This window comes from Patagioenas fasciata, chromosome 10 (assembly GCF_037038585.1).
Source record: "Patagioenas fasciata isolate bPatFas1 chromosome 10, bPatFas1.hap1, whole genome shotgun sequence".
NCBI lineage: Eukaryota > Metazoa > Chordata > Aves > Columbiformes > Columbidae > Patagioenas > Patagioenas fasciata.
In genome coordinates, this window is record NC_092529.1 from 11,332,133 (window position 1) to 11,344,482 (window position 12,350).

A 12,350-nucleotide genomic window follows, 5' to 3' on the forward strand; every position below is an offset into this window, starting at 1 on the left:
AATATGCACTGGAGCTTACTTATGAAGAGTGTTGATTTTATGCCAAAACATAATTTCAAGCCTTTTTGGGGATACAGATGTCTCTAGCTGATAAAATCTTTTTTTTTTTTTTTTGTTTTTTTGGGAAAGCAGAAACCTTACTACTCCACTTGATGCATGCTTCCCAAATCAGTGAACATGAACTTAAATTAAGGCTATTCGTGAACAGAAATGGTTGGTGAGGGGTGCAGACATCTCTGGTGGCTCTTTTGCCACTGACATTTTGAAATTGCACATATGAAAATAGCAGAAACTGACATTTTATCTCAGTTTCCACAGGAAAGAGGAGTATCTCTGACAGCAGTCTGTTTAAAAGGCAGAATAATTTCATAAATATGAGATTTTATATTAAATGCTTTTGATTAGCCTGGCACTCAATAAACCATGAACAATAAGGAGAATGTAATGTGGCAGGAACTTATGTTGCCTTAACAAATGAAGTGGAGAAACAGTGAGAAATCCTCTCTGAAGAGGCTTTCAGCTTCTAAATATTTCATGTGCATACAGAGAGGTTGAATAAATCAAGGAGATAAATTTAGGATGATAGAATTCTTACCTCAAGGTTGCAGGGTTCAATGCATCTCACATTAATAGTTTTCTGAGATTACTACCTTTCACGTAACTTGAATTGCTCATGGGAAAATTATTTGGTAAATTAATCCATATTAATTTTTAACATATATTTTTAAAAGCTACCTAAACTATAGTTCTTATGTCAGACCAGTGAACAGGTTTGTCATTGAATGGAAATTTGTCTTTATACTCATGAGAACAAACACTCTTGGATCTCTGACAATCTAAGGGTATGTTCAGGACTATAACAGAGCCTGAAGATTTTTATACCCAATTTTTTCTGACTATCATAATAAGTAATAAAATATATTACTTTTTTTTTCCTTCCAAATTTTGCTGTAATAATATTTCCAAGACTTCTTCTTGGATGGAAAGGCATTATGTTTACTTAACACTGTTACATCTAGGCAAAAATGAGGCCAAAGGTCCAGGAGCTTCTGATGCTTTACTCTTAGCTCAGTTACACCAAGATATTAATATTTCCCCATCCCCGCCCCCCCCCCCCCCCCGAAATAAATGCACAACGGTAGGACAGTTTTGAAGAACCCTTGCACAGCCACTTTCTGTGCTCTCTTCATTTTGTGTCGAAGAAAAACAGAACAATAAAATCATAGTTTGCAAGGCCAACAGTTTGGCATGTGTTACCCTCACTGTTGTCCTTTACAGATGTAGAGGTGCAGGTAGTCTGAAAACAAATGCCTTCAAGTTTGGGGAAATTTTTGAAAGCAAATAGAGTCGATTCTCTTTAAGAGATCTGTTGTGCTGCATGTTGCCTGGAATGTGGTTCTCTGTTACTATTTCTAAAAGTGTATGTAGGAGGTTTATGGGGTTTGAGTGGGGAGACTGATGAATTTGTGATATAAGTGAAAGGAATTTGGACAGATACATTAATTAATTAGAATGCATAAATAAATTATTATTATTCCAGTATATTTGAAAATAGCAGCAAATTGACACCGGAACTCTAGATTATAATATGAGAAGTCATATAGGATTACACACATAAGGAAGTTTTTATCTCACTGTAGAAGCTAAGATTTAAAAGACAGCTGCAACTTGTTTAGTACATACCAGATGCATGAAGAATTAATAGCGCTATATCCCAATACATGTCGTTTCCACGTTTCCAGGGGAATGGCCTAGTGACACAAAGCTCAGCTGGAGCACACTTGGCTTATCTGTCTGTCTTATACTCAAGAAAATAGATTAAACTGCAGCTGCTCATGATATTTAATTTTTTTTCCCCTATGTGACAGGAGTTCCTCCTCAAGATTTTCTGTGTATTTCGGAACCTGATGAAAATGGGTGTCTTTCCTCGAGACTGGATGGTGATGAGGTTGCTCACCAGCAAGTAAGTAGAGCAGCAGGTACAAACTGCTGACATTCTCTATCAGAATTCTTTTCCCCTCAGCTGGGCAGTTAAAGCTTGTGATACAGTGTGTTTCGTCAGACTGAGGTGTGGTGATCAACAGGAATTCTGGAGTGCTCATCCTCATTCTGCGCACACTTAGCCATCTACAAAAAAATACCAGAGAATCCAGAACTGGTAAAATACAAATATGTTGAGTTGAAGTGTGAGCCAGATAAAGGACGATTGCATAGCCAATACTGAAAAGAGCTCAAAGGTTTTCAGTTGCTCTTCTCTGGAAAAAGTCTTTCTGCTTTAAATAGGAGAAATGTGGGTGTGTTCTTGCATTTCACTGGAGATAATATGGTCCAGCCATGCAAAATAGATGGGATTTTAAATGCTACTGTGTAAATTCCAAAGTTTACAATAACCATGAAAATTCTTAATCTTGTATCCCTTAGAACAAACGTTTATTAAAACATAGACTTCTGTGCAGATCTAGTAGTGATTACATGAAGAATGCCTGTCTCTGTACCTATAGTAACATCAGCACCACAGACCACTGTAATATGTTATATTCCAGATTCAAATGTTCTTTTTTTCTTCTTTTTTTCTTTTTGTTTTGGTTTTGACTGCAGTATCATAGTTACAACAGTTCAGTACCTGTCTTCTGCACTGCATAAGAATTTCACGGAAACGGACTTTGATTTTAAAGTAAGAATTGATACTGAGAAAATGTTGTGACATCTTTTTAAACCAGCAGTAACAATGGAACAAGAGCTGTTATGTTTGCAGTGTTTGTTTGAGTATCTATGAGGAAGATAGAATCACAGAATCGTAGAAACATTTTGTAGTTGGAAGAGACCCTCGAGATCATAGAGTCCAACCGTTAACCGAGCCCTGGCACTAAGCCATGTGCTTAAGAAACTCATCCGCGTGTCTTTTAAACCCCTCCAGGGATGGTGACTCTGAGATGTGTCCTCCCTGCCTCCATCTAGAGCCATAGAGCTCCAGATGATCTGACTCATAAAACACAGGAATTTGAATCTGTTGCGGAGTTGAGGGGAAGTAGAACAGAGACACTGTGAGATCAAATCAAGAAAATTAAGCCCCTCATAAATTAAACAAGTATCTTCCTTTTGAGGCTGCTGTTGGACAGATTCATGTCTAATAAAAGATAAATTTGAGCAATGCTTCTCCTGAAGTTGGGGCACTCAAAATCTTCCTCTCCCAGAGGCTCTTTTTCTGGCTACTGACTCAAACAAAGCAGAATGCAGTACCTTAGAGAGTGTTTTCCCTGTATCTGATGTAGTTGAAAATGGGCAACAGGTTCAGTGTTACTAAGGAAAAGCTGCCAGATATGTGCACACAGCATGATGGCAAATGCCTCATTTATTTGGAAAAACACACTGAATTAAAGGGCTGTTATTTGTGGTATAATGTAATCTCTGGGTTTTTTTGAGGGATAAAATCTGTTTAACCTAGAGAAAAAGAAAACTTTAAAATTTGCTGGACTCACCAAGCTTTATTCACTTTTGAACTCTGGTGCTAAGAGGAAAACCTAATGGCATTACCCTCTTGAGGTGTTTAGTTTTAGTTCCTACCACCTTTTAAATAATCTGTTGGTACCTGTAAGAGTTTGGAATCTCGATAGTTAAGATACATATTGATTAAGTTAAATCTTGATTACGAAAAGGAACAGTCTGATTCTACATATAAAGGAACATGTATCTTCCTACACTTGTTTAAAACTTACTCCTTGGAGTAGAATGTTATAAAACTTGCTTCCTGTGTCATAGGTGTGGAACTCTTACTTCAGCCTGGCGGTTTTGTTTATAAACCAACCAAGTCTCCAACTAGAAAATGCCACACCAGCTAAGAGGAAGAAGATTCTAGATAAGTAAGAACATGTTTTATTGGGTTCCCAGCTTTTTCTGCCACCTCAAAAATGAGAATTCCTTTTCTACCACAAGTCCTTGTGATTTATTATGGAAGTCATGATGTTGAAGTGCTTGGGAAATAAGTAGATCTCCTAATACAGTGATGTGTGATTAGTCGAGTTTTTTTTATATTCTTATGTTAACTTAAATGTGAGTTTGATTATTTATTTTTTTTAACGTCACCCCCTTGCCCGTTTTTGTTCATTAGGCAGTTGTCTCTCTCCTCTCTTTCAGATATGGTGATATGAGAGTGATGATGGCGTACGAGCTCTTCAGCATGTGGCAGAACCTGGGTATGTCTCTTCCTTCTCTGTCCTAACAACCAAAACCAAAGTTAACCCTGGAGTTCTGCTGGATTTTTTTTTGTTGTTACTTTTTGTAGCATCATGGAATATTTATTTTCTCTTAAGAGTTGTAAAGCCAGGAGGCACTTCTTTTCTCCCACTGAAAACCCTTTTCTGCACTCTCAGCGTACTTTTGTATTTGAAACAATACATTCCTATGAATTTGAACACTTTCTTCTCAAATGTGACAGTGGCAGGTTTGGGTTGTTTTGACACATCAGTGACAGTTTTTGTGTATTTGCAAATATAAAATCAGCTTTTTCTAATCCCTTCAGCTGTGCTGAAGTCAGCTCATATGGTGATATACTGTTACTCTGACTTCTGTCTGATCCATGGCTGTAAAGCAGAAATTTAAGTTTTCAAAGCTATAATGAACTTTATCGATTTATAGATGATTGAAAAGTCAAAGTTGTCATGATTCAAAGTTATAACTACGTGTGTTTGATAATAAAGTCCAGAAGTGGCAAATAGCAAAGCTGCTTTTTTGGTGTCTTCTTCAGGTATGTAGTACACATAGAAAATCCTACAGCACTACTTTAAAAAGAAAAAATAAAAGGGCAAACCAAAACCCACAAAAGCCCTGTGCACAATAATGCAATGATTGTGATAAAATTTCAACTTCTGTAATTTATTTGACCTTTTCCTGTATTTTGTGATTAAGAAATAAAGCATGTTACAAAATGCAGAAAAATACATCTCACCACAGGTCTCAAAAGGTAAATTGAGAATTTTCATCTAGGACTTGTGCTTTTATAGAAGTGTGCTGCAGCAGTCCGGTTTAGGTAATGCAGGATTTGATTAATAAAAGAACCAAATAACATCTGTACTGCATCAGAGCAAGTCCAGCTAGGCCAGGATACTGTCTCCATCAGTATGGACATGTTTGGGGACAAAGAAGAATGTACTATTCTAGAGGAAAATAAAACATGTTGGCTGATAGAGATCACAAATGATAAAAGGTTCTGAGAACAGCTAAATTATTAAGATGGCAAAGGAATGATACAAATCAAATTGAATAACTTGACAATGTGGCTGCAAGCAATATATTAAAAAAGCCAAATATGAATGTTTTATATGGAGGAATATGTGTAGGAGTGCTATTCAAGAAAACAAAGACTACAAACGTATCTTGCTGATAATCAGCTGAATGAGAGCTACCTGTAAAATGCCATAAGTAAAAAGGATACCATAATCTTTGAGAAAATATGCAAGGATCTTGAGTAAGAAAAGAAGGATGATATTACTGTTACAGTTTTTTCATAAGTGCACTTGATTCTAGAATAGTTTGCCTTATCATAAAATACTGAATAAGCCTGACCTGTCTTGCACAACTAAGATGATACAGCCAGACTTGATCACAGTTTCTAAGCATCTGTGTGGAGAATAGGAGGCTCTCCAATAGATCAGAGATCAAATAACCAGAAAATGATGCTAGACAAATCCAAATAAGAAGTGAGAAGCCCATTTTAGATACGTAGATACAGATACTTATCACTGAGTGTTGTTCCAAATATGGCTACTTTGATTTATTCTCTGCGACTGCACAGTGAGCACGGCACAGAAGAGGTTGTTAGCAAAGCATCTTGGGTCTCTGTTGCTGAGAAGTGACGCAACGTGGTCCTAAGCCAAGGTCAGTTACAAAATTGTGAGCTTCAGAGCAGGAGGATGAAGACCTCTGCAGTTCTTTGAAATCTAAATATATTAAATACCACTGTTCTCACCAGCCCTTTCAAAATGTTTTTTTTTCCTAAGTTAGAAGTATCTTTGGACTCTTCTCCCTCCAGTTACTATGTTTTAGTTTGGATATTTTCGACAGTTTGAATTCTTTTGCAAGTAAAATGCACTGACAAGTTTTGCAGAAGGCTTTCACAGTGAAATTAAAAACTCTCCCAGAGACTTGGCAAGGAATGATGTAAAGCAAATACTGTTTTTCCAGCCCTTTCAGGAAATAAATGTGTTTGCTTTTCTAATGTTCATGCCTGCTACTTTGTATACGTCATTATTGCAGGGGTTGCCCATTTTCTCAGCGACAGATAATGTGAAGGATTTTATTTAATTACAGTTGCTTTGTGTTGTACAGGTGAGCATAAGATTCACTTTATTCCGGGAATGATTGGCCCCTTTCTTGGTGTTACACTTGTTCCACAACCAGAAGTCCGGAATATCATGATCCCAATCTTCCATGACATGATGGACTGGGAGCAGAGAAAGAACGGCAACTTCAAACAGGTGAGGTCGCTTCCCAAGCGTTTGCAATAACCTTTTTCTTGTTTCATCTGTCTGCAATACCCACTTGGGAGCAAGGAGTTTGTATCTGTTGATCCATTTCTGATTGTGAAGAAGATGATACCATGCAAATATATAAAAATAGGAAATGTAAAGCAAAATTCACAAAACTATTACAAGATTCTCAAAATTATTTAAACGGTGCACCTTACAGCAAGCTACGTTTCCCATGTACACAGGGAAGAGGAGCAATGTGCTCATGACATTGGAGATCAGGAAGAGAAAATAATTTTGTAAGTGCTGGGTTCTCACTGGCTTCACTTAGATGATCAGTCAACCATTAAATGGGTCAGATTGAGAATCAAAAATGGAGATGTAAAGATGTAGCCAGTATCTGTGAAAACAGTGATCGTTGCTTCTGTGTCTTCAATTTCCAGCTAGATAGTCATATTGTATGATGAAATAATAATACCATGCTTTGAAACAGACTTTGTGATTGTATATTTTTTAAGAAATCGTAGCAGCTGTCCTGGAATGGTGATGCCCAACAACAGTTCTGTAGTTTCCACCTGCTGTGAGCTCTGACTGCAGAACAGGTAGAGGAGTCTTCATCAGTTTGTTGCCCAGTCACGGTCAGAGAATTGCTTAAATTTTCCACTGCAAAACAGGCCTCTGAAGTACAAAGTATTAATGAAGGAAGGACTAGTTTGGACTGAATCCTCAGATGACAATGCTTCATTGTCATTGTGTTTGGGGCAATACTGGTGGCAAGTATCTGCAAATAAGTGCTCTGAATTAGTAAAACCTTTTATTTAAATTATCATAATTCATGTGATGATTTATCAGCCACAAAGTCATTAAAATACCAGATCTAATCTGTCATTCCAGGAGAATAACAGAACTTTTCCATGACCTGACTTATTAAAGGCTGCATGGAAAAGTACCACCAGGAGCTTGTGTTTTTCTTCCTCTTCAACTCCCTTATTATCCCTACTATTATTACTGTTATTATCACTACAGTAGCATTTGATCATGGTCCTCTTTTTGCTGTTTTAGCATAAAAATAGAAGAGTCCCTGGTCTGGCATTTACACTTTTAAGTACCTACAGTCATCTTAAAGTTTCTGGATCAGTTTATAATTTCTGTATCAAGGTGGACTCTTCATAATCTTCATTTAACTTCTATACTCACTGATGTATTCTAAACTGGAGCTCAAAAAATATTTCTTAAATTACCTGTGGAGCAAACTTCCACGCTGTTTTATGAAGCATATGTCATAACTTTCCAAGATTAAAGACAGAATAATCATCTATGTTAGTGAGAATAAAATAATTAGTTAAATAGCACAAGATGCGTTCAGCCATATTAATGTTAGCTCCTGGAACAAGGAAGTTATTTGTCATCCAGTATAATGCGAGACAGCGGGACAGAGATGCATTACGGATTTCTGTTAAGTCATTGTAGACCACAAGCAAAGAGAAAGTACTTTTGTTGGTGTTGTTTTTTGGGTCTTTTGTGGGTTTGGTTGATTTTGTTTGGGGGGTGGTGGGTTTTTTAAATTTTGAAATTCCCTTTACTTTTTGAATACTAAATGGGTTGTCAGAAAACAATGATCCTGGATATTCATTTTCATGCCCTTTTTTTATTTTGTTCAGTAGTTCTTCTTTTAACAAGGTTATTTTTTCAGCAGTGCAGGTTAACAATGCAGTGTGATTCATTAAGTAAATCAGGTCTCCCTGTAATTATTTCAGAAACAAGATCACCAATGCTCTTTGCGTGCCACTGGGTGATTTGCTTTTCCTTCTCATCTTTACTTCCTTTGCAATTTGCCAGCTGAAGAACACAAAGAAACTCAAGCTGTGCTGGTCTTTACATAAAAACAAGCCATATTTCTACAGTTTCAGCCTTTGGGAACCTCTGTCTTAATTAGTCTCACAGTATGTTTTCTACAAGATTTCTAAGACTACATGAATTTTTTTGTTTAATGTTAAAAACATTGATTTCTGCACTTGAATCAATTTTATGGGAATATCTTATATCAAACTTGATAATAGGACATATTAGACTGAGGGAGAAATGGAGGCATATTCAAAAACTTTGTAAGGGAAGAGAAGCATCATTTCAGGGCCCTTAATGTAAGTGTGAAAAGAGAATGTATCTTATAATCCTAGAGAGGCTTGATAAAAATAGGTTTAATGAACAAATAATCTTCTAATGTAATGATGACTGGAAATCAATTACCTACCAGCAGAACCATCACAGCAGACCAGCGGTGATCACACCAGGAATTAGTTTCTCTGCGTAGATATTCTGTTATGGTACAGGATATAGTCTGTCTGATACACTGGTTGACCAAGAGTGTGTCCGAGTGATTTATTTGAGAAGAGAATAAGCTTCAGAAATTCCTGTGAAAAAGAGGCAGCGTTACCTCCCCTTGGATGTTCGTTTAGACCCTGATAAGCAAAAGTATAATTTAGTGCTCCTGTTTCACTGAAAAATGGAAAAAGCGTGTTCATTTAACTGAGGCACAGAGAAATAAATTATTTGCATGTAGAAGTGGGCAGCCCCAGGGCATGAGAAATAAAATATCCTTCCATTCCTCCTAGTGTTCGGAGCTCTTGTCTTCTACATGAACAGCTGATTTGTAACCAGTCGCTTCTTCATCCAGGTGGAAGCTGAGCTGATCGATAAGCTGGACAGCCTGGTATCCGAAGGAAAAGGTGATGAGAACTACAGGGAACTCTTCAGCCTGCTGTAAGCTCTGCAGTTTCTGCTCACGCCGGGTTGCGCGGGGCCGTGGCAGGAGGCCGGGCAGGGAGCTGTGCAGCTCAGCTCCAGTGCTCATCTCCACAGAAAGCACTACAGGAATTTCTGACAGGTTTTCATGACATGGCTCAGTTAAATAGAAATATGTTGCTCTAATTCTGAAGGTATAAAACTCTAAATTCTTCTTTGTCTTCTTTCGGTGAAATCTAATACAAGGCTGCACGGGTAAGTAGTTTTCATCCTCCTATCAAAAATTTATTTGCTAGAGGAGCCAGTGCCTTTCTTTTTGCATTGGAGTACGTGAAATTGTGGCCTTAGGATTGCTCAGAGAAACAGTGTACTGTCTAGCAAGTCAGGCCTTGTTAAAGCAGAAGAGATTTTCCTCAGCATTTTCCTTTGCTTTTTCCAGTTTTTGATGGTCATGTTTTAGTTGGCAGAACAGTTGCAAGTTGTTTCCTCCAAAGTCCATCATGACACTGTATTTCCAATCCCTTTCACACCAAAAATCTGTCATACTCATAAGGAGAAACTTAAAGATTTACCACTTAGTTATCTTTGATTACTGATCTGTCTCCAGCTTTCATTTCCAGTGATCCTAGTTTTTTTCAAAAGGACTTATTTTGAACTCTGAGAGTCCAGAGCAGTTAACCATAATACTTTTAATATTCCAGGGAGCCACAGAGATCATTAGCAGAATTCTGGCTGTATATTCCAGACAATTTTATGTGGCCCTCAAAAGCATGTTGGCAGTTTATAGCATAAACCTCTGTTTCACTAGAACCAATACTTGTATTTCTGAATTTACAGTTTCACATTCATTCATTTTCAAGAGAGATAAGCCTGCCCATCCTGTGTGCTTATCCTTAGGAAGCATGTAAATGTATTCAGTTTTGATTTGTGCACATTCAGCCTTGGGAAGTCTGGCATTCTATGTGTACAGATAACATAAGTTTATTTCAGGGATAAAGGAAAGACAATATAGACAATATGTGTATTTTTTTTTAAATTCACCTGGCAAGAGGAATTTTGCTCATTTCCTTTGCTCCAGTTGAAGACATTTGTTACCTGAAACATTAAGAATTTGGGGCTGTAGCTTGTTACTGATTTTTAGATGATTCTGACTGCACGTATTAGCAAGAAACACAGCCTCGAAGTCCAGCAACCTTTTAGTTTATATTTGCTACTGACTTTTATGAGAACAATGTGAACTTTGAGGAAACAATTCCACAAAGTTAATAAATGCTATGTGAAATAAACAGCTGACCCTGAATTCTACTGGCAAAACTATACTGCTGAAATGTGAATTGGCTTCCTCAGCTGGAATTCATTCCAGTGGAGAAGTTTGCCTCTTGTGAGGACATGTATGACACCCAACACAATTTCCTTCCTCTTGCTAGTTTAGAAGTGGCAAGTTCTTTTCCTGAAACTGGATCTCTGGTCAACTACTGTGTAAATTTGCTTTCTTTTTTCCATTTTTTAAATATGCTTTTCAGTGTTCTCACTCTAGCCTTCTCTTACTCTACGCAATTGTCAGTGAGATGCTCCCTGCATTGTCTAGTTTGCTGAGCCGGAAAAAAATTACCTTTATTTATTTACAGCTTAAATAAATTGTGATTCAAGGCTGGTCAGTTGCTGATGAGAGATGAAAACTTACATAAGTATTTGTATTAGGTTTAGACTCCCAGCTTCTGACTGCTGTTAGCAGTATTTAAGCTACAGGTAATAATGTGGGAATCAACTGTTGCCATGAGCATTGCTCTTTTTCATATATTTTAAATGGCAATGTGAAGCTGTTTTTCCTTCTCCTGTCAATTCTGTAATTTCCTTGCCTTTGCTTCATGCTGCCTGGAGTAGAACCCAGCTCTTTGGGCCTTATCCCAGGTAAGAGAATAATTCTATGAATTTGTTTAATGAAGGAGAAACCAAGTCCACAGCTGTCTGCATGCACTCACCATTTCCCTGGAAGTCTCATCTGCTGTCTTTTCATCTCCAAACAGTTTGCTGGAGAAGATTGAGCAGGAAACATGGCGAGAGACTGGAATCTCTTTTGTTACATCAGTTACTCGTCTCATGGAGCGTCTGCTTGACTACAGGTATCTGGCAACAACTGTAATACATTCCAAGTGTAAGAAGCTTGTAAAGAAGTAGTACCAAATTTCTACAGGGAATATTTTATTGTTTATCAAGCAAATCTAACTCATTGCTGCTGTATTCTGAGCAAAAATCCAAAGTTCTCATCTAGAGCCCGAATAGACACTCTCGTATGCTCGTTCCTGACAATAGCAAAGATAAAGACATATTTTAATTTGCAGTTTTGTACTAAGGTGTATTCAAGTTGCTAAATGATTAATTCCTTCTATCATTGAAAGGATCTCAGCTAAATCAGCAAAATAGATGCTAAATGCAAGAATGATCTCAAGTGCCTTGCTGAATCAAGATGTGCTGAATGCCTCATCCGCACATGCAGGGTTGGAAAACTTCATCTGAGGAAAGTCTGACATGTCAGCTGGTGACTCATGTGTGCAAGACTCCTCTATAAATTTGACAGCCTTTGTTTAGTGTTAGACTGAAGTTTGCAGGACTATTGTGAAGCTGAGCTTTCATTCAGTTACCAAAAAAATATTTTATTTTCTGATATATATGTATATACACACATGCTCTCTGAGTTGTTTTTATGGAATGATGGACAATTTGAAAATATCTAGAACTTCCCCAAATATTTCTATCTTTAGCCTACTGACAAGAGATCCAATATTTTTTTCTTCTGCTGCTGCTCATTATAGATGAAAAGCTGTGACTGGGCTGGGTGTTCTACAGTCCCAGATCCTTTTCTGTGCTTTTTAGTTTACGCTGTTTGCAATCCTTACCAGCTTGATCCAGTCTCCTGTTTGTTTCCTGACAACAGCTGCTGTACAACTACTCTGCAAGACCAGATATCTGAGACACATTTAAATTGAATTAAATTTGCTGTCAATGCAACTTTGATACACAGATATACATTTTCATGCTAATTGAGGAACAGATACCAGTTTTTAATTGATTTTTAATACACAGCAGATGAACTGCGTTGGAATTTGGAAATACCTAGGCATCTCTTGCAGTCCAGCTGCCGGT

At 37.4% G+C, this 12,350-nt stretch overlaps 1 protein-coding gene and 1 long non-coding RNA gene across 20 annotated transcripts in view; one reads left to right on the forward strand and one right to left on the reverse strand.

Annotated features, from left to right (window-relative positions):
- DOCK3 (dedicator of cytokinesis 3) overlaps nucleotides 1-12,350 on the forward strand; it is a 193,368-nt gene that overhangs the window by 144,123 nt on the left and 36,895 nt on the right. For 17 of the 19 annotated variants that reach the window (XM_071813127.1, XM_071813128.1, XM_071813134.1 and 14 more), the window contains 8 exons: nucleotides 1,869-1,963; nucleotides 2,599-2,674; nucleotides 3,760-3,860; nucleotides 4,135-4,193; nucleotides 6,325-6,473; nucleotides 9,139-9,224; nucleotides 11,091-11,117; nucleotides 11,234-11,329. In XM_071813127.1, coding sequence (XP_071669228.1) covers nucleotides 1,869-1,963; nucleotides 2,599-2,674; nucleotides 3,760-3,860; nucleotides 4,135-4,193; nucleotides 6,325-6,473; nucleotides 9,139-9,224; nucleotides 11,091-11,117; nucleotides 11,234-11,329 — 689 coding nt within the window. The remainder of the gene's footprint in view (nucleotides 1-1,868; nucleotides 1,964-2,598; nucleotides 2,675-3,759; nucleotides 3,861-4,134; nucleotides 4,194-6,324; nucleotides 6,474-9,138; nucleotides 9,225-11,090; nucleotides 11,118-11,233; nucleotides 11,330-12,350) is intronic. The other 2 variants (XM_071813131.1, XM_065845320.2) reach the window with 1 other exon arrangement.
- On the reverse strand, nucleotides 4,666-11,467 carry LOC139828778 (uncharacterized). The gene is made up of 3 exons (XR_011740723.1): nucleotides 11,189-11,467; nucleotides 8,716-8,875; nucleotides 4,666-7,245 (listed from the first exon to the last, which is right to left on the reverse strand). It is a non-coding gene; the product is annotated as an uncharacterized lncRNA (long non-coding RNA).